Raw genomic sequence first — 27,731 nt, forward strand, 5'->3', positions numbered from 1 at the left:
AAAGAAGAGCAGTAAGGAACAACGTTTGCTTGAAAGTTCAGCTTCCTCTCTGCTCCAGTTTTTCAAAACATTAACAACAGCTAGTGGATGAAAAATAGCTAGGAAATCAGCACTTCTTTCATTTGAAGTTTTGCCAATTTTTTCTAATGTCTTTAAGTTGAGCTGTACTGGGTCTCTAGCACTTTGAAAACCTCTGTGAAAATGCATAACAGAGATTATGACAGCTAAGACACTCTACTGTTGAGGAAGAAAATCAACTGACAGCGTAGCTGCACTGGGCTTACCATGGATGTACTAAAATATTTTATAAAGACTGAGGACAAAGATACAAAGAACAGTGAGTAGATTTGGAAGTCAAATGCTGTATTAGAACAATTAGATGCTATTGTTTCACCTAAAAATTGACTTTCCACATTGAACAGGGACTATTATATGATTATTACTGACATCTGAGGACTCACTGCAATAACAAGGCTCATTTTTTAGAGTCTATTAGGTAGGAATCTCAATTTGCATTTCTGGGAAAAATAATATGCTCATTTTTTCAACAGCAGATAAGTCTTTAAAAATATATTTATAATAACACAGGTTTAGAAGAGGAAGAAATTATGTGGGTTATAAATGAGAACTGAAATAGGTAGAAAATTGAAAGCAAGAACCCCTGGGGAACAAAACCAACCAAACAAAAACCAACCAAACAAAAAATGTGGAGAGAGAGAGAGAGAGAGAGAGAGAGAGAGAGAGAGAGAGAGAGAATAGACAATACCACCCCTTCAAAGAGTAACTTCTAAACACTAAACTTTCTCAATTGCATGCAATTTATCAATCCCATTTTCTTCCCCTGTTTTGAAGTTTTGTGAAGATATTTACTTCTCGAGCTCAGAAAAGTTTTTTTCAATGCTCTTATTCTGAGTGTTTGCCTCTCCAAGTGCTTTCTGTAGCATGACATCCAGGAAAGCTGAAAAAGGGTTTTCCAAATATCTCACTGCTATTCTTTCCCTCAGCTCACCCCTCCACCCCAAGCTGAGCATTGTTGCACTCTCAAAAGACCCTCTTCCTTGCTTTGGGGACCATCAGACTCACGTGAAGTCTTGCAGAATAACTCTTGCAGGCTTAAATGGCACTTCAACATTCTTGTGTTGCATCACTTTCCAGTTGAGAATATTCTCAACATCTCCTTTCTTCACTAGGAACTCATCACAGTTACGGACCGCTGCTTCCAGGAGGATTCGAATGGAAAATGGCAGGTGAGCTGCATGGGTAAGAGGCAAGAAACAAACTCAGTTTTTACCTTAGGGCATTTGTCAGCAAGTGCAAAGTTCCACACCAGGGGCAGACAGGTCCCCATTTTCTCATAAGGCTTTATTCTGATTATCCAAACCCCTCTTCCCACCTCCAGCTTTGCCAGGAGGTCAGTACTAACTGACCTGTTCCACTTGATGCTCTCAGTATGTTTATTATCTCAGTTCCTGTGACACAGCAGACATCTTTTCCAAGGGACTTTTCTATCCTCCATAGCACAGCAACCCTGAAAACATGCTGTGCTCACCTTGTTTTTCTGCAGTTTGCTTTCATTCTTGTCACTGAATACAGACATATAAATGTACCGGGAAAAGCATAGTTTTCTACCTGTCATGTTGCAAAGCACAGCTTTAGTGGTTTATGCAGTCCCTTCATCTCAAGAGATGGAAGATGAAACTGAATGGAAGTCAGACTGTGCACCTATCAATCTTCCTTTACCTCAAATCAGAAATATTTAAAGCTGATGACACAAAATACTATTGGAGCAGCCCTGACAGCTCTACTACAAGGAATGGGTATGAAGAAAAAACCCAAACATGTCTCAGTCCTTCCTCCTCCAGTCCACTTTAATAATACTTGTTTGATTGCCTCTCAAAATATTCACATTTTAAAATCTTTTGAGAAGTTTGTTCCAACTTTCTACAGAGGGCTGACCTCAAGACATAAAAGTCACTTAATCTCAGTGAGACCTCATTAGTGCTATTGTAAAAAAAAAAAAACAACATCTATTATTCAGGACAAGTAATTCAGAACAATTTGAGTTGGTTGTTGTTGGGAGTTTTGTTTTGGGGGATTTTGTTTATTTGGGAGTTTTGGGCATTATTATTACTGTTGTTTGGAGGTTTTTTAGAATCTTCTGCCCTTCCCTGCTTAGCCATTACCTTTTTATGCTGAATAGTGAGAATTGCATCCTTTGTCCTTTAAAGAATCTGGAGTTTATCACTCTTGGAATCCTGGAATTGATCAACTGGTAACACAGAATGTGTATTTGTCTGTTTTTTAAGACTCTTATCTGCTTTTCACCCACCAAGACTGACATTAATTGACTAGTCACATATTGGAGCCTGTAATGGATATGTGTTGCTGACATCCAGAGAAAATTTCCTCCTCTTGTTCCCTGAATTCTCCTTAATCACCTGTCTCCTTTTGAAACACCAAGCACCCACCACAGTATCTAAGGTATAGATACTCAAATTTCTAAGTCACAGTCAATGGCACAGACACTAAGATTTTTAGCAGTACCACTGAAAGATTTGGGAAATGTTAGAAGAACTAAGGAAGAAGCCTCCTCAGAAAGGATTCTCTACCCACTACTGTTTTCAAAGCTGAAAAATCTTTCTGATTAGTTCAGTCATACATATCAGTGTTAGATCTTTTCCAGCCTTTAGCAGTATAAGAAAACTTGTGCTCTTAGTTTTGTCTAGCGCTCCTCAACCACTCAGCAAAAACAAGACCACTGTGTGCACAGTATGCTGAGAAAATACTACTGCGATCTTGCCAATATTTCTGTCATTCTAAATGTCAATAATTAAATTTTGCTAAAATTTTGTTTCCAAGATTTGCCTTTTGAATTCACAGCTCTTGCCAGAGACCAAGTATCATCCAATGTGGCCAAGTCTGTTCAGGTTCTATTTATCAGTATTAACAAAATGCTTCTCTTATGTTGTCAACGTACCATATCTCACATCTTCCAATTTGCTCAGATTAAAGAATTTCTTCAGAGGCTGTTTTGGGTCCAGTGGCTCCACAATCTGTACGAAAGGGTTGCTCATGGTTGTTGAAGGCCCTAGTTAGTGTCCCTAAAACAAAAGAAAAATCAAGGGCATTTTCATTACATTTGTCCTTCATACCAAGTACATGTCCCACAGCCTACAATGTATCTATTCCACACACAAAGGCCTGTACCAGAAAAAAAGGTACTGTCAGTCATTGCCTTTCCACCCCAAATCTACTTGTAACACATCCTCAGAGACAAAAGGTCTGAAGAAGATAGCAGTATTGTGAAAAATACAGATACACCACATGGTTTAGAATCATAGAATCTTAAAAGCTGGAAACAACCTCTAAGACCATCGAGTCCAACTGTTAATTGAGCATCACCATATCCACCACTAAACCATGTCCACACATGCCACACACATACCTTCTGATGATGAATCCATCACTTCCCTGGGCAACCTATTCCAATGATAGGAAAAAAGTTTTCCTAATATCAAATATATACCTCCCCTGGTACAGCTTGAGAATATGTTTCAAGCCCGTCACTGGCTGCCTGGGAGAACATACTGACCCCACCTGGCTACACCCTCCTTTCAGAGAACTGTTGAGTGGTAAGGTCTCCCCTGAGCCTCCTTTTCTCCAGGCTAAACAACCTCATCTCCCTCAGCTGCTCCTCACAGAACCTCTGCTCTGACACCTTCACCATCTTTGTTGGCCTCCTCTGGATACGATTTCACAAAGGAAATCCAATGTCTTCATTATTCTCTTCTTTATGCTGCTTCTAGACAGCCGTTTGTGCCTCTGTGACTTACAAACCACCATGACAACACAGTCTCATTTCTAAAGTGTGTTGTGGTTTAACCCCAGGCACCAACTAAGCGCCCACAGCCACTCCCTCACTCCTTTCTGGCAGGAAAAGGAAGAGAATCAGAGCAGCAAAATGAAAAAATTCGTGGGTTGAGACAGAGGTGGTTTGATAGATAAAGCAAAATCTAGACCTGCAAGCAAAGCACAACAAGGAATACATCCACCTCTTCCACGGCAGTTCAGCCACCACCAGGACAGCAGGGCCCCATCATGTGTCATGGTGATTTGGGAAAACGAACACCATAACCCTGAACATCTCCCTCTTCCTTCTCCTCACAGCTCTATATGCTGAGCATGATGCCACATGCTGTGTGATACCCCTTGGGTCAGTTGGGGTCAGCTGTCCCAGTGCTGTCCCCTCCCAGCTCCCTGCACACCCTCAGCCTCCTTGCTGGACAGGTGGGTGAGGAGCTGCAAAGGCCTTGGCTCCATGTAAGCCCTGCTCAGCAGGAACTAAAACATCTCTGTGTTATCAAATGTATTCCCAGCACAGCCCCATACTAAATAATAGGGACAAAATTAACAGTATCCCAGCCAAAACCATCAGAAGTGGCATTGATCTAAAGCTTAACTGACAGACATTTACATTCAAAATTAAAAACAATTTAACAAAACCAGAAAACACTATTATTTGAGACAGAAAGTATTACAGACTAAGATTATAAATGCTATCAGAGACAAAAAGAACTCTCCTAATTTCAGAAAGATGTTTTAGGGTGACCACAAAAAGAAAATTTACATAGGCTCTATTGTAAATGTCATTTTAGTTTGAGATATTTTCTTTTTTTATTGTTGCTTAGTGATTTACTGGTTTTTGTGGCTTAATGGTTTGCTGAATAAAGCATTCCTCTGGGACCTAGGACTTTTAGGTTCACATACAGAAATTAAAAAGCCCTAAGATAATCCCCATTGCAAGGCCAACTAGCAGCAAGGGGCCTAAATTCACTACAGAAATATCTCTTAATGTCCAGAAAAGGTTAACCATATGCAAACTACTTAATGGAACACTTCCTAGGACACACTGAAGACCTGAACTCTGCCCAAGTCTCTTCTGGAAGCGTTGGCTTAGACCAACACATGCCAAGGATCAAGCTAGCAATTTAACAGTGAGAACAATTCTCTTGCAGTGCCTGGCAACATTCCCAGTCACGATTAAAATTTTTTAGTAGAGAGATAACCAAAGGCCTGATTTTCAGATCCCTTGTTTTCCCAGAGTACAATTCCTGTCTTCATTCAAGTACCATTATCTTCTCTTGCCCCAGGTTTTCAAATGAGAAAATTCACAACAAGGCAGGATATACACATGACAGGCCTTGGAGACTGGTGCAAAAGGATGTGCAAAGTCCAGTACTTGTTAAAAACAGACACAGCAAGGCCAAAGAATTAATTTATTTATCTCATCTGCTAGTTTCATGCAATGTTCAGGAAATACTACTATGTGGGACACATTTATGGAGGGTTTTTAAAGTATTCCAGTATTTTCAAAATTCAAAATTAATGTATTTTCTTAGAAGACAAGCAAAGAGAAATAGCAGAAATGGTAACAAAAGAAAGTCCAGGGTGCAAAGCAGCAAGATAATGTAGAGAAAGAAATATTTACAGAATTTTTTCAAGAAAATAATGGATGTTTCTAGATAAAAAGCCCAGAGAAGCTGGAAGGTTGGCAAATGAACAGACTGCAAACATACCCACAACCTCAAATGTATCATCTCTCATATTTCCGCTGACAAGTTATTTCTGAAACTCCTTTTCCCAGCTTTGCAAATACTCACCCTGTACACAAGCCCCTAAAGTTTTAGGTGTCATGATCTTTAATCAGCATGAGCTACTAGCTATTCCTCTAAGCAAACTGTGCTTCTAAAACTAAGCATGATCAAAATGAATTTCTTCTTTCCTCTTCTTGCCAGCTACCCTCCTGTTAAGATTTACTTTTTTACATTCCACTTTGAGAACTTTATTTTATTCAAATCAATTTCTCATAGGGAAGTTTAAGAGTAGCCATAGATAGAAAATATTCGGATATCCCCTGACAGATAAAACAGATCATTATTTTGATATGACCATGAGTCCACTGTACTCAGTTCACATATTCTCATCCAAGTATAAACTGCAGTTTGAACATTTTCCATCCAAGTCCATGTCTTGGCAAATCACAGCAGAAATTCAAGATGTTATGACACATTATCTACATGTTAACATTACTTTATCAGACATCACCCTCTTCCCTGAACAGCTCACAGTATGAGATACTTCAGTACAAATCTCCTCTCATCAGTGATTTATACAAATAAGCCAAACTGTTGGCGAACCAAGCCCTAATCACAAATTCTTTTCATCTGCCTAGTCACACTGATATGAACAACACTGTTACAAACCTGGAAGGCATTCAGAAATACCTGAAAAGAGGTAAAATCTCTAGGAAAAAACCAACTAGCGGCATTACTGTAGTAAATTTCACAGAGACAGTGAAGCTCAGTCACACCAACTACTATTTCCACACAGTAAATTATAAACCAACTTGCCACAGCACAGAACTCTAAACTAGTGATTTGTCAAAAAGAAATCTGGGGGCAATACTCTGCACACTGAATATACCAAAACTTTTGAAGTCATCCTCACAATAGATACAGGTTAACTTTTTTATTAACTTGATACAGGTTAATTTGTGATTACAGCAAGGAATATTTACTCGTGTTTTGCAGGTGCTGAAATGTAAATATGCAAACATGGGTGAGCAGATATCTGTCTGCCTGGAACTGGTGCAGCACGCAGGGTCACACATGCTGACCATGGTCAACACGTGACCACACTGATACCTGCTCAGAAATACCAAAACAAGCCCAACAACCTTAAAACTGTTTGTATGGAGATTACATTAAAAAAAATACCCATGGATTATTCAAACATGAAAATGCAGAACAGCATTAAAAAAGGAGCATCTCATTACTGACACAGACTCGCAGAATATTATGAGTTGGCAGGCACACAAGGATCACCAAGTCCAAGTAAATGGCCCATATGATGCTCTATTCCACAACCCTGGCATTATTAGCACCATGCTCTGACCAATGGAGGTAATCTCAAGATACTGGAACCTCCTTAAAGGGTTGCACGACTTGTATGAATTGTACCAGACAAACAACATTCTGATTTTAGCCTTTCCTTAGTGCCTACTATTAAAAATCTGAGAACACCCACAATCTGGTCCACATTAACGCTGATCATATATGAATCTGAACTCCCGATCAATATTGTTTCCCACTCACCTTGTTACATCATTGCAGTAGCTTATTACTGTGCCACCACACTCAATCTCTTGTTAGAAGGCACCTCAATTCATGCAGACTGCACATTAGCTCACCACAGAACGTCTGATTTCTGTTTTTCCCTCTCCCTCAGAGAAGCAGAAGTACAGAAAGATTGCAACCATGAATACCAGGAGAGGCAAGTTTATCTGGATAAGGCCATAACTTTCCAAATACAAAAAAAGGAAGTAGTGTTTTGCAAATGCAACATCTTGCCCTTTAGGGTAGAGAATGAACCCTTGGCCACAACAGCTGTTTCTTGCGGTTTGCATCCCTATATGTGACACAGTTCAAATTTCTCTGGAAACACAAGTTTTACACTATGATACTCTAAGAAGTCTTTTTGAACAAACAAAATCTTAAGTACAACACTCCTCACTTCATCTGTATTGAGTGTGCCAGCAAACTCAGCTTTTACCATGGAGACCTCAGATGTTCACAAGTACCAAAAGATCATTGCAAAGATGCCTGCTGACTGTACTGTCTGTGATTATCTCTGTGGTGTCCTGAAGGACACACCCTTTGATGATCATGACGTAAGAAATGTGCACAAGTCCAAGGGGACAGAAGGAAAAAGGTGTCTGTCCTTCCTCTTCCCTTGTCTTCTCTTATTCGTTAATCAACTACATCAGATACAGTCAAAGTATATTAAAGTCTCATGGGGATTTCTATAAAAAGATTTAAGTAAGAATCTTAAAATCTTTTATTAAAAAAAAATCACAGGAGATTCCAAGGTATGTTTTATGTGTGCTTTCAAATCTTCAGCTGTTGCACCTTTCTGAGTATCTAACATAAACACAATTCTGGTCACATCTCAACAACATTGATTGGAAAAGGACTTGGTTCAGTTTAAACCACACTCTTGATCAACAGTGACTCCTTCACTCTACTTCAGATCCCTTTTAAAAGCAGTTTTGTAACTTGGAACAAAGACAACAAATAAATTTTACTGAAATTAATGGAATTGAAAAAATATCATAATATATCCTTTACACTTGCATAAATTATCTCATGAAGATCATAGAGAAGGAAAAAATGTATTTAGTCTCTTGCTATATCTGAGAAAGTCTGAAAACTGTTCTAGACATCACTTATAACACTTTTCCACTCTCTTTAGAATTGAAGGTGAAACTGAGCACAGCTAGTCAGATTAAAAGCAGCAATCTCACATCAGAAAAAAAAAGAGATTCTTTATAAAAAACACAGCAGCATGTATACTCATTGACTGCAAACAGACCCACACTATCAACAATATGTAGTATTTTGGGGTTTTTAGTGATATCAGAGCATCCCACTCATCTCTCACCATGCAGAAAAGGAGAAAACTGTAGCACACCGAGCGGTTTCCTACATACATGCTGACAGTAAACCATGCTCTTTCTGCACTACACAACACAAATGTTTACAGAAGACTCATGATTAGTAGCAACCACATTTATTACAGAAGTATCTGACAATAAACCAAAGACACAGATTGTTTGATCTGCAGAAGGGAAAAAAGGCTCTGGATGAGAAAACTTCTGTCTAAGCTTCAGGGCATGAAGTAGCAACAGAAAAGCCATGGTTATTCAGCATTTTAGTACAGACATATATTTCTCTCACTTGGAGAAACATGTTTCAACAATTGCTTTTTCTATTCCATCTTTGGTTTCTTAGTTGCTGTCTTTCCAATTATGAAAGGGTGCCTATGTTATCAATGATAAGAGGTTAATTTTAGACATCACTGCATAAAACTAAACACCAGGTATCTTAACTAAAACAGATTTCAAGTATGAAATGCTCTTTTTCCTGAAATATGGGTAAATTCCCAGCCATCACTGGGAAGCACACACTCAGCAAAGAAGCAATTTCATTTCAACATTTTACCAGACTCTAGAAATGCTAAAAAAGATTACACTCAGGCAAAGCAAAGATGCAATTTTATCAGTCATCAAGAAAAAGGGGAAGACTCAGACTTGCTGGTACTTGAAGAAACATGATAAAATATGATGTTTCTGTGATGAAACTCCCAACTGAAAACTGGTGAAAAAAAGAGGTGAGCTGACAGGACCGCCATGGTAAAAGTCCTTTCCTGGTGATAAGGCAGGACATAGGCAATATCCATGGCCTTGCTTGAAAAATGCAACATTTTTCATCCATGCTGAATCTGATCTTACCACCCTCTGATGCAATTATCACTCCTGTGCCCACAAGTTATTTCCCTTGGTTTTGTCCATTCAAATGAGTGCCACTATATATATCTGTACTTAGCTGCCAAGTTTGCAACAAGCACCTTCAAATAGCAAAAGCAAGCAACTTAAAAATCTAAGTGGAGCTGCAGCAGAGCAGCAGGCTACTGAGTTTTAAATTCTACATCACAACATTGAGCATGCACTTCATGACATTACTAGCAGTTACATATAGCTGAACAGCACTTATTTAATTAAGGGCTATTCCTCATTTCCCTTAGGCCTCTAAAACTTCTCATAGCTCTTCTCATGGTTTCACATTCTACTCAACAAGGAGCCCCCATTAAAAAAGTTGATGACTAATTCCAGTTTACCTAAGTTATAGATGGCATAGCCGTGAACAAAGATCTCTGAGGAGGTCCAGCATGTAAGAATTTCCATCATATTGGAATTGCACCATGTTCTGTGCATGCCTACCTTATCCAAAAACCAAGGAAGGAGAAGACCTATATTAAGCATTTTGACAAAAGCCTACATTTTTTATATGGAAAGGCAACCTCTCTTCAGTATCAGTCCGGTGTTCAAAGTAATAAAACTTCACTAAGTAAATCCATCCATAATTCAAGTCAGTTTAGGAAAAAAATCCTAATAAATACACCCACGTAGCAGGATTTTTTTTTTTAGTTTAAATATTCAAATTGTCTAAGAAAAATGTTTTTGTAAATCAACAGACAGATAGAGATGACCAGACACATGACAATGCAACAACAAGAAACCTCACCTACCCACCAAAAAAATGGCAAAAACCCAACCAAACAAACCATAAGCAAAAAAAAACCTCAAACACACACATGCCCCAGCATTTGGATAGACTTCAACATCAGAAGTAGAACAAGCAGAGTCTTGTTTTATAAAAATATAAAATGCTATAATTACTCTTGGATGTACAAAGAACAGATGAGTGCAATTACTGTTGCAATAAACACACGTTTCTTCTTTTGATTTAGAGAAGCTCTTATTATTTAACACTCTACCTGCGGCAGATAAGGCCACTATGTAACAAAAAAACGCTGTTCCATTGCTGCTAACAGACACTGAGGAGATTCCAGTGTTTAAAGGGACTCCAGAAAGAATCTTTGTGTTTCTTCGTTACACAGAAAGGTCCACCATTACACATAGATCCTTAAAGAGAAGTCCACTAACAATTTGATGACTGAGCAACTATTCTGCCAGTATAAACTACATCAGTATTCCACACTGGAAAAAATGCAGTCATAGAAAAAGGAGGGTTTCTTAAACAACCTCAAGGCAAAGTTGCAGAGCACCCCTTTCAACTTTAATGCTCAAGAGAAACACTGTACTAAAACAAACAGAACTTTGGATTGCAGATGCTCCTGCTTTCTCCTGCTGCCTGAAACTTTTGACAGCAATGCTAAAATACTTACTTATTCAGATCCATAAAGTGCTAAACTTCTAACACACTAAACGGGTTGCTAATTGCATATTCCCATAATCTGTGTATTTCATAGGCTGTCATGAGTATTCTGACCATTGCACTTTGTTAGCAATGCTGTATCACGCATATTGGAACTGAAAGTTTAGGTCAGAGATCAAGTTTGTGAAATCAAACATTGAGGTCTTAAAGTAACTCTGACTCCAAGTGAGCTGGAAGTTTAGGTGCCCAGTTCCAAAATGTAGATATTACACTCCTTCACATCATCCCTCCAGAAAGGCAAATGCTACCTCCTCTCTCACCTCAACATAGCTTAGAGGGACAGCTAACACTTCTCTTGTATAGATCTCACCAGCCTTTGCTAACCCAGGCAAGCACACATATGTAGCGTCTCTCATGTGCTCTCAGACAGCCTCTGAAATGCAACCTAGTCTTAACAAAATCCAGATCATAATTAAGCAGGTGTAAGTGTTAAGGGAATGCTTTCTCAGCACACTCACCACTGAGTGTCACAGATAAAAGTAGAGACTAATTTTTATTTTTTGCTACAGGAAAATGAGCAGCATTACACCCAAGAATAAAAGGAAGCTTATTTGGAGACTACCAAACACTGAAAAATAAAGTGTTGAAATTTCTTTCCCACCTCCTGGGAGAGCAGCTCTGAACTTTAACCTACTTTCTACCTCTATACACTGCTTTTTTACCCTATGCTAGTACTCTTAGACTGTTCATTAACAAATTTTAACAAAAAACTAGCTTTCAGTGTTAGTTACAAAAAACACAACACCAACATGGAAGTGCTGCAAGAAATGTGGAATACAGAGCAGGTGTACAAAGATTTGGTCTAGAATTTTGGTTCAATGTCAAAAGGCAGGATTAAAAGACATCTCAGTATTGGTCTGTAAGTTTCAAAAGACTCCTGTGAAGGGTGAAGAAATGCAGGAGAGGTGCATGGGAAAGACAAACAAAATGAGAGTATTGTGAATCAGCTCTGTACTCATGCCATTACCATTATATGAGCTCTATAAACTGCTCTCTCTGCACCTTGAAAACCCCTCTTCTGCAACTTGAAATCTGAACTGTTTCAGAGCTACTGAAGATATGTAGGTGGAAGGATCCTTCCAGGATGAAGAACTGATGAGAGGATTACTTCTGTTGTGAAATCATCTGACACTGTGGGGTCCTAAGTTTCACACACAGGATTTCAAGACAAATCCTGAATTTGTTGTCTGAAAATAAAGATAACTTTCTCACACCAAAAACTTCTACCGGTAATCTCAGCAGCTATTGAACTATTCGTGCCGATGAATCCAGCTTTCAAACACCCACAGCTTCAGTCTGTAAGGAGAACAAGTGTGTGTCTGATACAATTTCATGAACTCAAACTAGGTTAGCAGAGTTTTCTGGCCAAGCTTTCTGGGGAGGCAAATTAAGTTCCCCTAAACATTTTAAATCACCTTTTTTCTAACAGTTTTCACACTGAAAGGGTAGGTAAAAAAAACCCCAAACAACCAAAATTAACACCCTCTTTCACAAGCATCTGAAGTCCTGACCCTACAGCTGTGGGATGTCCCAATTCTTTCAAGGAAGTGCCAAAAACCTAGAGGAAATCTTCTGAATTAATCAATCCCTAAGGCAGCAGCGAACATAAAAACCCCGAAAAAAAATTATCTCATTTTCACACAATTAAGACTCCTCTCTATCTTCTCTATATTTCAAGACACAAAGGGACCACTCTTCAATTAGCATCTTTCCATTTAGCTTATGCGGATTGTTACTCCAAGGAGGGAGCAAATTTCCAGCTCTTACGCTCACAATGCTACAGTGAGAGTCTATGCTGGAAAACACTAGCAAAAGAGATTTGTTCCATTTCTTACTATTCAAATGTTATTTCTTCCCTAATTTTCTGCATTTATTGTTTTGGCTCTTCCCCTATTACTATAAAAACAATTAGTATCAAAGGTGGAATGGCCAAAGACAACCAGAGAGAAAGAAAGGTGCTAAATTACAAATATGATATGACAAAAACCTGCAGTTTGAAAGCCCTGTGGTCTTCTCAATTCAGCAACAGTCTGCATGATGTTCTCTGTAAAGCATTGCTAAGTGATCAGACGTCTTTTTACATGGAAAGCTTCTCCAGGAATCTCCTCTATCTTATAAAGTCTGAGAAGAGTAAAGTATCGATAATTTTCCTAATAAATCCTCACACACACCACAGATCCTGGAAGGCACAAGACTCTGCTGCACTTCCTACTCTATGCCCATTACACTCCTCTTACTTTCTTTGAAGCAGTAAGTAACAATCCCCAGAAGTTTATTAGGACATTCTGATGAAGCACAATTGCTTTTAAGCAAAGCATTACTAAATAAACATTCCAGTGTTAATATTTCACTAGGGTGGTCTTCCTTTACTTCGGTTTTGTGGATTGATAAAGCCAGTCTGAACAATAGCAACAGCACTGAGTGCTCAGAGATATTAATTCAATTCCAATTGTTTGGAGACAGAATCCTCTGTTTTAGACCAAGTTTCCTGCTGATATTAATAAAGTTCAGCTCTCTCCATCCTGCCCTTTATCCCCCTTCCCCCACCTTTACTAGCTTTAGAGGTGGAAACTAAATATCAAAGTACAACCTCCAGTTAAAAAATAAATGGGAACTGTGGTGATATTATGAGACGTGGAAATATACTGAACATGAACAATGACTGATCCAAATATACCTGATCCAGTTACTGAAACTGGGCATCTCCACTGCCAGAGTCTTAAGTCAAGTTAAATTAGAAGGCAAATACCTGCATCTGTGCTAGGACCTCCAGGACTGTTACAGAACACCTACACCTGCTGTCTGTGCCATGAACATGAAACAGATTATTTTGTCACCCAAAATTATTAAAACCCAACACTTTATAGGCATCACCTTCCAATTGTTTTCTTTCATCCTTTCCCTGACCGACCTATGTTGCAGATCTACTGAGGTTTTTTTCAACACAGAGAAGTTGCTGTGCTTAACAGGTATACTTCGCACTATCCTCCACTATTTAGATACTACTGAAATACCAACAGACAAGGCTCGAGCACTTCCAGGAGGAAAAATCAATGTTAAAGCTTCACCTATATGAGGACAGGGCAGTACAACTTCTCCTCCACGTCCGCTCTTCTCGAGCTAAATCTAAGTCTCTTTCACCGCTCTGCAAAAGCCGCCCCCTGTACTCCCTGTGAGCCGGCCCCAAGCCGGGCACTGGAGATTTCGCCAGCCGGGGCGCGGAGCCGCGGCGGGGGCCGCACAGCCCGCCGCCGCTAGGAAATGGTGCCTCGCAGAGGCTGCTCCACCAGAGCCGCCTTCCCTCCGCATCCAACGATTCTTTCCAGCCCCCACCGCGGGAGCCGGGGCCGGGAGCCGGCAGGATCCCCCGTCCTGCCACCGGGCCCTGCTAGCCGCCGGTGCCCGCCCTCCGCCCAGGCCCGCTCCAGTCCCGGCTCTGCCCCGAGGGACGCCCCTCCACCCCACAACCTTTCCCCGCGGCCGCCAGGAACGGGCACGCCGCGGCCGGAGAAGCGGCTCTTAGGCACCCGAACCGCCGGCGCCGGGGGGAGAGAAGCGAAGCGGCAGGGCCCGCACTCACCGGGGAGCGAGGAGCACAAACCGCTGCCGCTGCTGCTCGCCGTCAGGGGCCGCCGGGCGCAGGCACAGGGAAGGGGCGGTGGCGGCGGGCTCCGCCCCGCGCCCCAAGGCCGCAGCGGCGGCGGGATGGCCGCCAGCAGCCCGAGCGGGAGGGAGGGAAGAAGGACGGACTAGCGGGAGGACAAGCGAGCGGATGGCCAGCCCGGCGGAGGGGGTCGCGGGGCTGGTGGGCTCACCCCTCCCTCCCGCAGCCCTGGCCCCGGAGAGAGCCGCTGCTTTCCTCGGCAAGCCACTTTCCCTGGATGGAGGAGGAGGAGAGGGAGCGCTGTGAGTGTGGAAGGGTGGGCAGGAGGGTGGTACCGAGGTTAAGGCCAGATCTGCTGCGGTTAGAGTTATTGGAAAGACGGGCACTGTGACATGGGCAGTAGGGTGCGGGCGGTGATGTGCCTTGTGCCGACCGTAAGTGCCCCATGTGCTCACAGCTCGAGCGCTTGCTCAGGCTTCGGAGTCCAGAGGTTCTGTCAGTGAAGCCTGGAAACAGGGGTCGCTCGGGACACCACCTGACACACAGGACTGCATCCTCATCCTCGAGGTACTGCAATAGGAGTGGGACGTCCTGTTGTTTCTCTTGGCAGGAGGAGAGCTGATTGTCCTGGCTGTTGGCAGAAACAGGCTGTTACTTACAAGCTGGTCAAGATCAATTTCATGACGTCAATATTAAAGAACAATATCAGAGTAGAGAACATCCTAGAGGACATAATTTACATCAACCCCATAGCTGAGTGCCATGGAGACTTTATCAGTGTCCAGCGTGTTCCCAGTAGAACAGTATATAGTTTGGGCCTGAATAGTGTTGAGGAATACATTCAGTGCAACTAGTCAGGGTACAGCTGCAGTGGGACAGCACATTGAGCTGCAGATAGCAGGAGCCAGAAGTAAGAGGCTAGGAACTGGCATTGACCCAACAAAGGGTGCAGGACCCTGTGGCCCAGCTAGGTGAGCAGACACTGAGAGACACAGCAGGAGCCAGTGGTTCAGCTGGAAGACCCCAGGCTTTCACACACTTAGACTGTGAGGGTATAAAAGCTCAAGGTTTGCTTTGCTCAGGATCCCTCCTCAGAGAGACCAGCTTGAGCTGTTATTTTGTCACTGCACCATGATTAAACCATTGTAAGAATCCAGGAGTCTGAGACTCTGTCATGGGAAGCCTGGGGTCCATTCAGTAAGGAAACCTGGGCTGACTGGGTGAGAGTGTGGTGTGTAGGGAGTCAAACAGGGCACCTCTCAGCTCACTGGAGCCGCCATTGTGAAGTGACCCCCATTCCAGCTCACGTGGTCATGTGGAGTGTGCCTGCCAGAGTGATTCCTGGATAGTCAGACAGGAAACTTTGCTTAACAATTAAGAAAACTAAAAAGTATCTAATTCCAGGAAAATAATTGTATACATAGTAAAGAGTTGCGTGTAAGGAATGTAAATATTCTGCAAGTCTTGGTGAGGTCTTGGAGGTCACTAGCTAGGACACATGCTAACCACTGACAGCTGGAGTAAGAAAGGGTCCATAATGTTTTGGTTTTACCTGAAGAAAGCTTAGGCTAAGAGCAAACTGAGTTTCTTGCTGGCTTTGCTGCAGAGGAGCAAGTCTCAGGTAAGTGAAAATACAGGTGCTTAGCTCAACTTGTAAAGAAGGATGAAACATAGAAAATGCCCATGATGTCTCACCTGGATGTTTGTGGGCTGGATTCTTGCACACTGACCTGTGCTGACAGATCCTCCTGCCTACATACACTATCCAGCTGGAACTGTCAGACCAGAAGAAATCAATGGCAAGGACCCCAAGATCTAGCAAACAAGATACATTGAGTAGGACTTTTTTAACTTTATATGGAAATCCTGGCTTTGACATACCTGCTATTGATTTCACTGGAACAGTTGAGACTTCTAGGGACCATCGTGGTTAAACCTGCTATTCTCTGACCTGATACCTCTAAATAGCCTGTAATCTGCAACATATAGTACTTTTGAGTTATTGCTCAAAATCATTTCTAGGTTGGCCTGCTTTCTGTTCAGCATAAATACCACCTGGAATAATTCACTTGCACTAAGTTCTTCTTTTAGAATTCTGTTGGGTTTTAGAATATATGATTTGCTTTACCAGATGGTTAACATGGAACTGGACATTAATTCATAATATTGTTTTCAAACCTTTGGCCAGAGAGGTTCCTGAGTTTGGCAGAACACAGTTATGTTTGTAGTTTTGCTTTTGGCTCTTGAAGGTGGAAGCCCAGGTTTCTACATGACACCACAAAATAGTAGATTACTCTGATGGTCTGAAAAGCCAGAGAATTTCTAAAACCTCTTAGAGCTTTAGATGTTTCATTATTTGATAGACATTTTTATTTTTGTATATGTTTAATTAATAGTAATAATGGCATTTCAAATATGTTTCTCTTTGTGGGATTAAGTCCTATAATGCTTCTCTGGGTCACTTCCTTTAAAAAGAAAATTTTAAAATTTTAACTTGGTTGTTGTTGTTGCTGTTTCTAACAGAAGAGACTTCCAAGGCCCATGTATATCACTAAGTTTTGAATAATGAATAAAATCCTCCATACCTAGATACCAAAGCAATTGCTGCAAAATCTGATTGACCTAAAATCTCTTGGACAAAAAGCAAAGACTAGTGAAAACATCAGGTCAGCAACAGAAATGGGAAATCCATACATCAGCTCTGACTTTTCCCAGTGAGTATCTGCAAGGTTTGTACTTTCTGTTCTGCAGGGAGGGAAGGCCCCTGAGGCTGATAGTAGAAGGGAAGATTCTATGTCCCAGAAAGAGAGACAGAACTGTTCAGCCTCTGCTGGTTCTTTGCAAGGACACAGAGGCTATCATGGGATTGGAAAACAGGCTGTTCATTCAAGGGTTTATGGCAATGCTGTCTGAATGTTATTGCTGGTGTTTCCAGCATTTTACTGTTCTTCTCACTGGGGCTCAATTTACAATAATGTGTCTTATTTAGCACATGACTAAAAAAGTGTGGGTTTGCCTTTCTCCCAAGACTGCCAGGAGGTGAGAACTATATTAGATCTATTGTTTGTAGGAAGATGTTTACTGAAATGGGTTCTTGGGTTTAGGATCAGATTGCAAGGATGTCCAGCAGTTTTCTTGGACAATCATGCATTGTGCTAAATCAGGATTAAAGAAAATTATTTTCTGTTCTTGCAGTGAAAATTGATGCAAATAGGAAAAACAATGCCTTTTATGTTGCAGTCATGTGCATTCTAGAGTGTTTTTAGGGTTTTTCATGAAATTATTTCACAACAGAGGAGGAACTATGTGTCCTTTGTCCTTTCTGTCTTACTGAAATCCATTTCCAAGAAGCTTTGTCTAATATCAGATTCTTTCTGGAGTGTTCTTTGAAGTTATTCACCAACATACTGGAAGTCCAGGGAGCACATCATATCTGTTCAATTGCTGACTTCACTATTGTGTCTCTTAACATATTTCGCTCTTTCCAATCCTGTCAAGAAGTTAAAAATGCTTTGAATTGCTCAGAGATTGTTTTCAGCTTGTTACAGTCAATAAAGCCTTAACATACAGCAGTACACTTCAGTGTTGTAGCAATCTTCCATGCAGGCTCAGCTGATCACTGAGGCTGCAGCAATCACAGGATTGCTGCAATCACAGGATTGCTGCAATCAGTGTCAAGCTGGGCTAGGATAGGTCTGACAGGGAGGCAATAAACTTGAGCTGGCAGCCTAGAGGACCCAGCTTTGGAGCTGTCAGCAAAAAGAAGTGTCTGTATGTGTCCTGCTTTTCCTGGCTCTCTCTAGTATGATGAAAAAGCTTGTTGAGGTTTGCTTGGGAGTGCTGTGTCCCTATAAGCAGCACCTACGGGTATATCATTTAACATACTATGTTCTACAAAACATATGAATTTATATATTCAAATCAGTTCAACACTAAGTAAAAGTGTTCCTGACTCTGGGAAGCCATCTGTGAATGAACTGAAGAGATAGTGAGATAGTAGCTTGCAGGTTAAGGCTTACAGCTTGTCTTGAGTACAGGAAAATATGTTTGGTGGCTCATGAAGGCGTTAATGGTGACATTTCATTGTTAGTCATGACTGTTTTAAGCTGTTCAAATTGTAGGAGTAAAAGTCTGAAAATAGAGATTTTGACAGCTCCCAGATGACCTCTCAGAAATACCATAGTAGATTCTGGTTACTGAACTAAGTGAGGGCCTACTGCATCTCCCTCTTTAATTAGATGATTGTGTATCCTCCAAAGGAAATTCTGTGGTTGGCATATTTTAATAAATATGTTATCATTTTCTTCTGATCTTAGCACTGGTGTACTTAACTGTCTTTCTTTAAATGAGTCTTCAGAAAATTTCAGTTACATTTATTGAACTTCGTTTTCAGCAGCAAAACAAAGATTAAAGTTCTGCCATCTACTGGTTAAATGGGGTTCAGCAGAGACTTGTTGTCACTCCTGTGAAAGGGCATTGACTTGGGAGTTCAGATCCTCCTTTTAGTCCCAGGTAGAAACTCACAAACGTGTATTGTCAAGGAATACTACTGTTTTCTTGCAGAATAAAAGCATTTGTTCGACTATGCCACAGGAACTGAAGAAAAGGGACTTGAGGATGGGACCATGTACCCAAAATTAAAGAATAAATTGTCTGAGGTAAGTAAAACTCTTCACTGCCAACACTGCACCTTCAGCACCAGACAATGTAATGCTTTTGGAGAGTTTCTTCCAAAGGAGATAATCTGTGATCAGCTTATAGTTGCTGTACAGAGCATGAGAAAGAAAAACTGTTTGCACCATTGAAGTGGAAGGATTGTTCTTGTCCCTTTCAAGAGTAACGATATAACTTGCAGTAAATCCAGAAGTCTTTGCTGACCACCAGTGTTTTTCCTTGCATATTTGCAATGGTGTAGAGGACTAACCCAGACTAGATTCCTGTGAATGCTCATTTGAAAACAACCCATATTCAAAATGTTATTTAAACCTTTGGTGTATAGGCAATGTACAACACCCTTGCACACAGTAAGCCTGGACTTATGCTGTTCATAATTTGTGTTGCAGTAGCACTAACATTCCCTAACTGAGCTCAGGACTCTGGCAGAACATGTTACTCATCTGATAGATCAGGATGAAGTGGGGAGTAAACTAATCCAGAAAGTTGGTAGAAGAAACAATCTCTGGAGCCCAGGCAATTTACCATCTATCATGTGGCTAGTCTAAGATAGCGGTTTTCACTTTGCCATTGTACCTGTCTAAAGAACTTGCACACACAGTCCCTAACCCTAACCTAAGAGGCACCTGTTTCCTACTACATGCATTTGGTGACTGGTAAATGTAACAACCTTGGACATTCACTGCAGCACTACCCTTTCATTCCCTGTACTGACTAGTAATTACTTGTAGTTGCTCTGACATCTAAAACTTCATTAAGAACAAGGGGCACGTTATAGAAAGCAATGGAAAACACACTTTTTGAAAAGAGGTCCACATTTTATGCTGCCTATACATATATATTTTGCTCAAAGAGCATTAAAGATGCGCAGAAAAGCAGTAGGAATTCCTTTGCTGCACTCTAATGGTAGACTTTTTTTCTGTAACATTTTACTTATTGTTATGCCTAAACATGAGAGAGTGTTCTTAACTACTTTTCAGTGAAAAATTGGATACTGCCTATTTTTCCCAAGATGTTAGTACTAGTATTTTGCTTTTTGATTCCTCAATTTTCCCCCAGCAAATTAACATGCTGAATAAAACCAGCAATCACAATTTAAGAATACTCCACTTAGTTGCTTCCAAGGCTTCTTGAAGAGAGGAGATCAGATCTCCTATGACACAGCACAGTCAGGATGGATGCTTCCCTGACATATTTTCCTGCCTCAGGACAGAGAGAAAATGCATTGTGACGGATATACCCTGATCGCTAGTACAAGTGAGAGCACAGAGCTAAATTACATCTCACAAAAGTTGTCCTTTTCACCCATTTGCAAGTAGTTCAATTCTTTGCACATGAACATGGAAGAAGGGGATAACACAGCAAAGAAGACACAGGTTGGTGGGCTTTTTTACCTTGTTTCTGAGCACAACATCTAGATGCCATGAGAGTGGGAAATCCTCTACTACTCCTCTATGTACAAATAGTACCTCTATTGTTAATCTCTCTCCAGTGAACAAACTGCCTCATTTACCAGAGACCTTAATGAAAAGCTCCAATTGTGCCAAGAGAAAGCTATCCAATGGAATCTGCTATGAAATGTCCTATGAAGTGTTACCAGGCCCGCAGTGCTTCATTTCCACCAGTGAAATCACATTCACCTTTTTTATTCCTAATGCACTTCAACACTCCAGTGCTTAGATTTCCATTGTGTCAGTGGTCTGTGGTGGGAATCTGTTGCAGCAGACCTCTCGTTAGGGGTAGAAATGAACCAAGACACAGATTCTCACTTAAAGTGAAAAGGGTCCCAGTTTATTCTTCTTTGGAGCTTAGCCATCCTGACTCTGTCTACAGCAAGCTTCTACTGTTGGTTTCTCTGGCAGACTGACTGCTGGCTATTTCCTGCTGGAAAATTACTCCAAGTATTTCCTTGCTGCCTCTGACCACAGACTTTCACCTAGCTCAACTATGACTGCAAGGCAGTCTCTAACTCCAACAGACCCAGACTGACCTCAAAGCAGATCTTTTTCAGCAGTGACTCTCTTTCTTGTTTTGTTTTTCTTTGTCTCTCTGGATTGTTCCTTATTCCTCAGGGCTTCTCTACCTGCTCAAGGTCTTCTTCCTTAAGGCTCTCCCTGACTGGCCAACCCACCCCTTTTATATCACTTATCTGTATTAGTCACAGCTGCAACCCATTAAGGGCAAGGCTGTTCTTCTTTGGTAATTAGAACAACTGGGACTTATCAGGGGCAAGGTCACCTATATTTCCCCCTTTTCTTTTAATTAAAAAAACATGTTGAAATAGACATATTTACATATTCTGCTTAGGATTAACAATTATACAAATATTTAAATAAAATACATATATTTTACTAGCATATAAAACTGCTCTGTTTCTGGTTCTTGAGCTGGTTTATCTCTCCTTAGTCAACTTGGTGTCTCACAGCTCTCTGTGGGTCACCATATTGATGATTCTGTCTTTCAGAGCTCTGTTGCTACTCCCGTGTTGCTGCTGGCTGCTTTAGCCACACTGCCCCACCGCGCCCTCGGGTTGGAGCAGTGAAAGAGCCAGGGCCAGCAGGACGCTTGCCAGTGGGCCGGGCATCCATGCACCCAGCAGGAGCCAGGGGAACATGGCACTGCCCCAGGACCCTGCTGGACTGCAGCCGTACCTCTTTTTACAATTGAAACCCAGACTTCTGCAGCTCTTCTCCCAGCTGTGCTATTTCTCGCAGCTCTTTTTTGGCCACTGTCTCCCTGCAACTCCAGGCCATGTTCCTTCCTATGACTCAAAAGCCATGTTCCTCCACAGCTCCTGGCTGTCTTATCCTGGGCAACTTTTGGGCTGCCTTACCTCTGCCTTCCTTCTTATCATGTCTTCTCGCTATCACGTCGATCACATCAGGCCATCACCAGATGTACCGGGTGCTCTTCTTCAGGTATCTGTCACAAGGAAAACATGCAGAAGCAAGAGAACTAATGTATTCAGGGGCTTACTGTTCTTCAGTCATAACCAGCAAAACAGTGCTGCTGATCACTCCATGCTGGTTTTGGAGTCTTTGGAGAAGTCAGATGCAAAAGTAGCAGAAGACCTTTTAGAAAACTTGGCTAAATTGTTTAGTTTAATGGATCCAAATTCTCGTGAAAGAGTGGCTTTCATATCCAGAGCACTAAAATAGTCCATTGGGGAATCAGGAGTACTTAGACATCCAAAAGTACACCAGTTACTAGCTATTAACCTGTGGAGAAAGCAAAACTGTAGTGAATCTCAGTATCACTTGCACTCAACAGATGGTCAGGGTTGTGCAAATATGCTGGTGGAATACTCCTTGTCCCACAGACACCACAGTGAGGTGGACATGTTTGTAGCTCAGGCAATACTACAATTTCTCTGCTTAAAAAATAAGACCAGCACATCAGTTGTTTTTATGACATACACACAGAAACATCCTTCCATAGAGAAGGGCCCACCCTTTGTGCAACCACTGCTAAACTTCATCAGGTTTCTGTTGTTGGCAGTTCATGGAGAAAACTAACAGTATGAACAGTATTGTGTGAACAGTATCACACTTTGCTGATAAGAGACCCCCTGTATAATGAGTACCTAGATAGAACAGGACAGCTTTTCTTCGGAGTTCTGCCCAAGCAGACCTCATCCTGTGGGGGATTGCTAGGAAATCTTTTAAACAGTCTAATGGGAACTGGGGAAGGTAATGACACAGAAGATGGTCAAGAAGACAGCAGTCCTATTGAGCTTGACTGAATGTTGTTGTCATTGGCTGCTGTGTAAATCTGATGATTCGATGACTCCGAAGACACTTTTGGAATTTGAATCCTGTTTCTTGGCTCCTAAAAGAAGGGCTCTTCTGGTCTTTTAGAAATGAGTGCTGGAATGTTTATACTGTCAGTCTTTATTGTTTATGGGGGAAAAGAAAAAGAAAAAAAAAGAAGGAAGCCAGCAAAAAGTAGCCAAACAAACCAATCAGAGCAGTTGCTGGGACTGATAAAACAGTCTTCAGTTTCTGATGCAGTATTTCCTTTTGCACAGTCTTTCAATAAAGCATAAACATGGGGCTTGTCCTTCACGGCCTACCCAATACCATCTCTGTTCTGAGAAAGCCTCCTTGCCTTCTGCCCTCTACCAAGAAAGATCTTGAAAGGCAGGGAGAGCAATTGAATAATTTATTTGCAAAACCGGTGCCAAAAGTACTCTGAGACAAGCCAAGCAGCATAATTTGAGATGCACATCCAAGAGATATTGATACAAGAACTTGCTTCCACTGCCATGAGTAACGTACACACACTTCAGACTGCATGCTCCTCTTCCTCAAGGCTCCTCTACCTCCTCAAGGTCCTCTTCTTCAAAGCTCTCCCTGATCAGCCAACCTACCTCTTTTATCACACTTACCTTTATTAGTCACAGCTGCAACCCATTAAGGGCAAGGCAATTTAATTAGTACCACTGTGACTTATCAGGGGTAAGGTCACTTATAAGCCCTTCTTCTACAGCTACAGGAATCTGCATGATTCGTGGTTATTTTGTCCTGTAACCAGCCTGTAGGTGACTCCCTGGATTTGGGATGAGCTTTCAGCTTCTTTCCAGGCCCATCACAGCTTTGGTGCTGGAGGTGCTGGTGCCTGTTCCCATATTGGAATGCAGAGGTGCAGTGGTAGGCCCATTTTTAAGCTGGATGCTCATTTCTTTTAGCCCATGGGGAATTTAAAGACATGAGTTCTGCAATAATAAGCGTCATTGCCCCTTTTCCTTCCCTGGCTGATCCTCTGGAATGTCACACTGTTGCCCAAGCTATTGGCTGCCCTGCACACCTTGAAAATTTCTGTCAATGACTGCCTGTTGGTCCTGTTCAGTTATGTCACAGAGAACACAAGCAAGTTTTTAATTGTTTTACTTGCAGCATGGGTTGGAAAACTCACATTCTTTCTGAAATCTTGAACTAAGTTACACATCGTGAAGTTTCATCTGCATAACAAGGTGATGAAGCAAGTCAACAGTCCTGCTGGGAGAACGTGGGGAACTGCTTTAATACCAAACTTGGATCTAACTGTAAGGGTGCCCATGTTCTGAGCTACAGAGTCCTCTCCTATTCCACATTATTCACTGAAATAAACACCTACAAAAGCAGTGCTTGAAGCAGCCTACTCATTAATTATCTTTCCATTAATCAACCATGGACTGCACTCAACAGAACCCATATTAGTTACAAACTGTTAAGAGAACAGAAAAAGGAAATGTAGTGGTAACCAGGGATAGCAAATGGGGACTTGGCACATAACAGACCAGTTTATTTTTTACAGATAGAAATACACTGCTGCCTCTCTTTCTGTTCTCCTTATTGTGGAACACAGCATTTCCAAGTCAGTGCTTTCCTGATCAGGGAGTATGTATTTCTGTTCAGCTGTACCAGAGGAGAGCAGTGATCCACTGGTGAAGGGCAGCTGGCTTTAGCACAGCACTCCCATTACAGAGGACACCAAAGGTGCACAGAAGAACTGCTGAAGACTGTGCTGGAGCCAGCACGATAGCATGCCCCTTAGCACCAGCCCACATGCTGCTCCAAGAGAACACGGGGGGCCCTGCAGGTGTAAGGTTATATGGAGTGCCAGGTGCCTCTTCCCAGGGTGATACTGAGGAGGTTGAGGTCTGGCTGAGGTGCAGGGCTGCCTGGTGCAGAAGCTATGGAAGAAGGCAGCAGACGACATAGCACCAGGGAGGATGAGCAGGAAGGCAACAGGATCCCCCCAAGGAGGTGCCTGTGCAGAGCTGAGTGCTGGAGCCCTCTGCAGCAATGATAGGTGCAGGACTCTGGCTGAATGAATGAACAGCACTTTGATTCAGACATCACCGCCAGTCAGCTCTGCTGTGCACACCGAGAGAACTGTGCCAGGCCATTGACTTCTCAGGAACCAGGGAGTCTACACCACAATTTATCAGGGTCTAACAGAACCATCCTGAGCAGGACTAGCCAAAACTAAAACTGCTGTGGCTGTACTCCTGCAGCAAGGCAGGTTAACTACAAATCAACCACATTACATTATAGACATCTGTAGCCCCACCCTTGAGGCCATTGTGTTCTCCTATACAGCAGTGGGCTGTAGTTGTTTAATTACATTACTATTTAATTATCACTCAATAATTGTTTAATTATAATTTTATAATTATTTAATCATCAACAAATCCCTTTAACTCCACAGTGATGTCTTATTTTAAGAATTTATCTTCAATAGCTGCTTAAGAGGTGGGACAGCTAAAAGGCGAGGCTGGACTCTATAGTAGATTTGGACTAGCAAGGTGGGAAAGTTGGGAGCTTGTGACTCCTGGCAACAGGAGAATGACTCCTTCTGGTCATGTAGGTATGAACTGAAGGCACTCATGTGCAATACTCTGACAACAAATAAACAGAAACAAGCTTGGATGGGAAAGACATCTGAGCCCCTCACAAGGACAGAGAAAGTCATAGTGGCTGGAGACTTTACTTTTGCTGACCTCTCTGTCTCAGAAGGTTTGCTGCTTGTCAGGGCCTTTGATCTGGGGTGCTTTTGTCGAGCCCACAGGTCACAACCTCCTGTCATCCATGTGGGCACCAGTGACACAGCCAAAGGAGGATCTCATGCATGAACACATCACTCTGGAGTCTAGCATACGTGGTATTTCTTTATATTCTTGCCAGGAGCAGATCTCTCCTGTAGGCCAACAGGTACTGTCAGGCATAGAAATAAATAATGCTATATATTTACACATATACACATACATTAAAAAAGGGTGTTTTATTTACTGGGTTTCTGATACATTATTAGAGTGTAGAATCAGAAATTGCAATGTAGTTTTAACAACAAGTCTTGGACAATTTCTTTTCAGAATGCACAACTCTTACTAAACCTTAACAGCAATCTGTTATTCCATATGTGGGTGTTCTGCATATTTTGCATGTCAGAATGCATTAAGCTACTCTATTCATAAGAATTGCTTTCATGCTCCCTAGGTCCAGAGACAAAACATGACTAAAGAAGTTAAACTGGCAATCCTTTACAATAAAAAAAATAAATCAAACCCTAGCTGTTTTTTTGGTTGATTGGTTGGTGTATTTCTCCCAGAGAAGTGATTCATTAACTCAGAGCAAATTCTTTATGTACTCTGTCAGGAAGTTACTTGTTCTAAAACTTAAGAGCTAGAAATAAGCTATTAAATATTAAAATCAGTGTATTTGAAGCACAAATAACTTGCCAGTCATATAATCATATTTGCTAGCTGTCTGGGCCTTAAATTTCAACCTTTTGACTTTGCTATGTTGTTACACAGTTTTCTTTACTTTCAGCTCTGATTTGGTTTATTATTTACAAAGTCTCAGTTTTTTAGCAGAACTAGGGAAACTCCTGAGATGGTAAGGAGTGCAAATGCTAAAGTAAAGTATGAGTTCTACAGTTATGTCTGCTTCTGATAAATGTATCTACGTTTTCGTTAAATACTTACTACTGCTGACTATAATGATTTTGGTGAAATAAAGATGGTTTTCTTGATGGGATTTCTGTAGGGGTTTTTTCCTCCACAACAGATGGATGAATTTGTACTGAAGGATTTTCTTCTAAATCTCTGTACCTATGTGAAAAGTGTGCATATATTTGATATATAAACATTAATACGTAATTTTGTTTAGATTATGCAGTCTAATGTGTTCCTTATTATAACCTTTATTTGAAAAGGTATAGTTCATCTGGCAATCAAATAAAAAGTTGAAAGACGTACCATATCTTACTGCATAACTTGGAACTGATCCAGAACTTTGCTGGCTTTCCATAGCAGGGCTTTTGCTTCTCTTATTCAGGGGCTGTTGGTGCTTTTAACTAACAAGTGAGCACTTGATTTATTTCTAGGGTGATTAGAACAGTTTTTTTAAAGACTTTCTTTCAGGAAGGAAGTAACTGTAGAGCTATTTTGAAGAAAAAAAAACAAAACCAAACTAATTATGCGCTAAGTACTAACCCTTTTTTTCTCTCTCTTTTTTTTTTTGGTAGTGTAGGTATAAGAAATTGAATTTCTCTTTTGTTTTCCATTTCAAGACAAAGAGTGCATAAACCTGATCTAATACTTTCATTGTCTCTTCAGCTGTGAGATTTTGGGAAAAAAAGAAAGGTATCCTATTTAAATGAACATCAGAATTTACCTTTAATTCAGATATCACCAACTTGGAGAGGTAAAAAAACTGCAAATCTGAAACCTCTCTTGCTTAGGAATGTGATACTTCATGAGCCACTTCCTTTCATGAGCTTAAAAGAAGCATTATCCCTCAGTTTCCAAATACTGATGTGCTGGTTTAAACCAATAAAACCAACCCCCCCTGTAGCTCTTCTTCCCCGCTGGTTGCCAACAAGAGGGCACACTCAAAGCTTTGGTTCTTAGAAGCCACAATTTATTTTAAACTTTCCTTTTCAACCTCCACATATGGTTTGTGTCATTCCTCTCTTCCAATTACTTGCAGTAATGAAGGGAATTCGGAAAACAGAAGTCAACAATGCAGAAGATTTCAGTAATCTAGAAATGCTTTTGCTTATGGCTCTATGGGATAGGTACCACTGGATTTCACACTTCCACAATTCACCAA

General features: G+C 41.2%; 1 protein-coding gene and 1 pseudogene across 3 annotated transcripts in view; one reads left to right on the forward strand and one right to left on the reverse strand.

The window, feature by feature from the left end:
• The window catches only part of ACO1 (aconitase 1), a 53,036-nt gene that overhangs the window by 21,254 nt on the left and 4,051 nt on the right, over positions 1–27,731 (reverse strand). The window contains exons 2-5 of one of the 3 annotated variants that reach the window (XM_030968451.1): positions 21,968–22,056; positions 14,916–15,091; positions 2,978–3,101; positions 1,084–1,252 (exon numbers count right to left, since the gene is read on the reverse strand). In XM_030968451.1, coding sequence (XP_030824311.1) covers positions 1,084–1,252; positions 2,978–3,074 — 266 coding nt within the window. In that variant the 5' untranslated portion in view covers positions 3,075–3,101; positions 14,916–15,091; positions 21,968–22,056. Of the gene's footprint in view, positions 1–1,083; positions 1,253–2,977; positions 3,102–14,436; positions 14,877–14,915; positions 15,092–21,967; positions 22,057–27,731 lie in introns of those variants that run through there. The other 2 variants (XM_030968452.1, XM_030968450.1) reach the window with 2 other exon arrangements.
• On the forward strand, positions 21,886–22,876 carry LOC115915352 (annotated as a pseudogene).

Source organism: Camarhynchus parvulus, chromosome Z, assembly GCF_901933205.1.
Source record: "Camarhynchus parvulus chromosome Z, STF_HiC, whole genome shotgun sequence".
Lineage (NCBI taxonomy): Eukaryota > Metazoa > Chordata > Aves > Passeriformes > Thraupidae > Camarhynchus > Camarhynchus parvulus.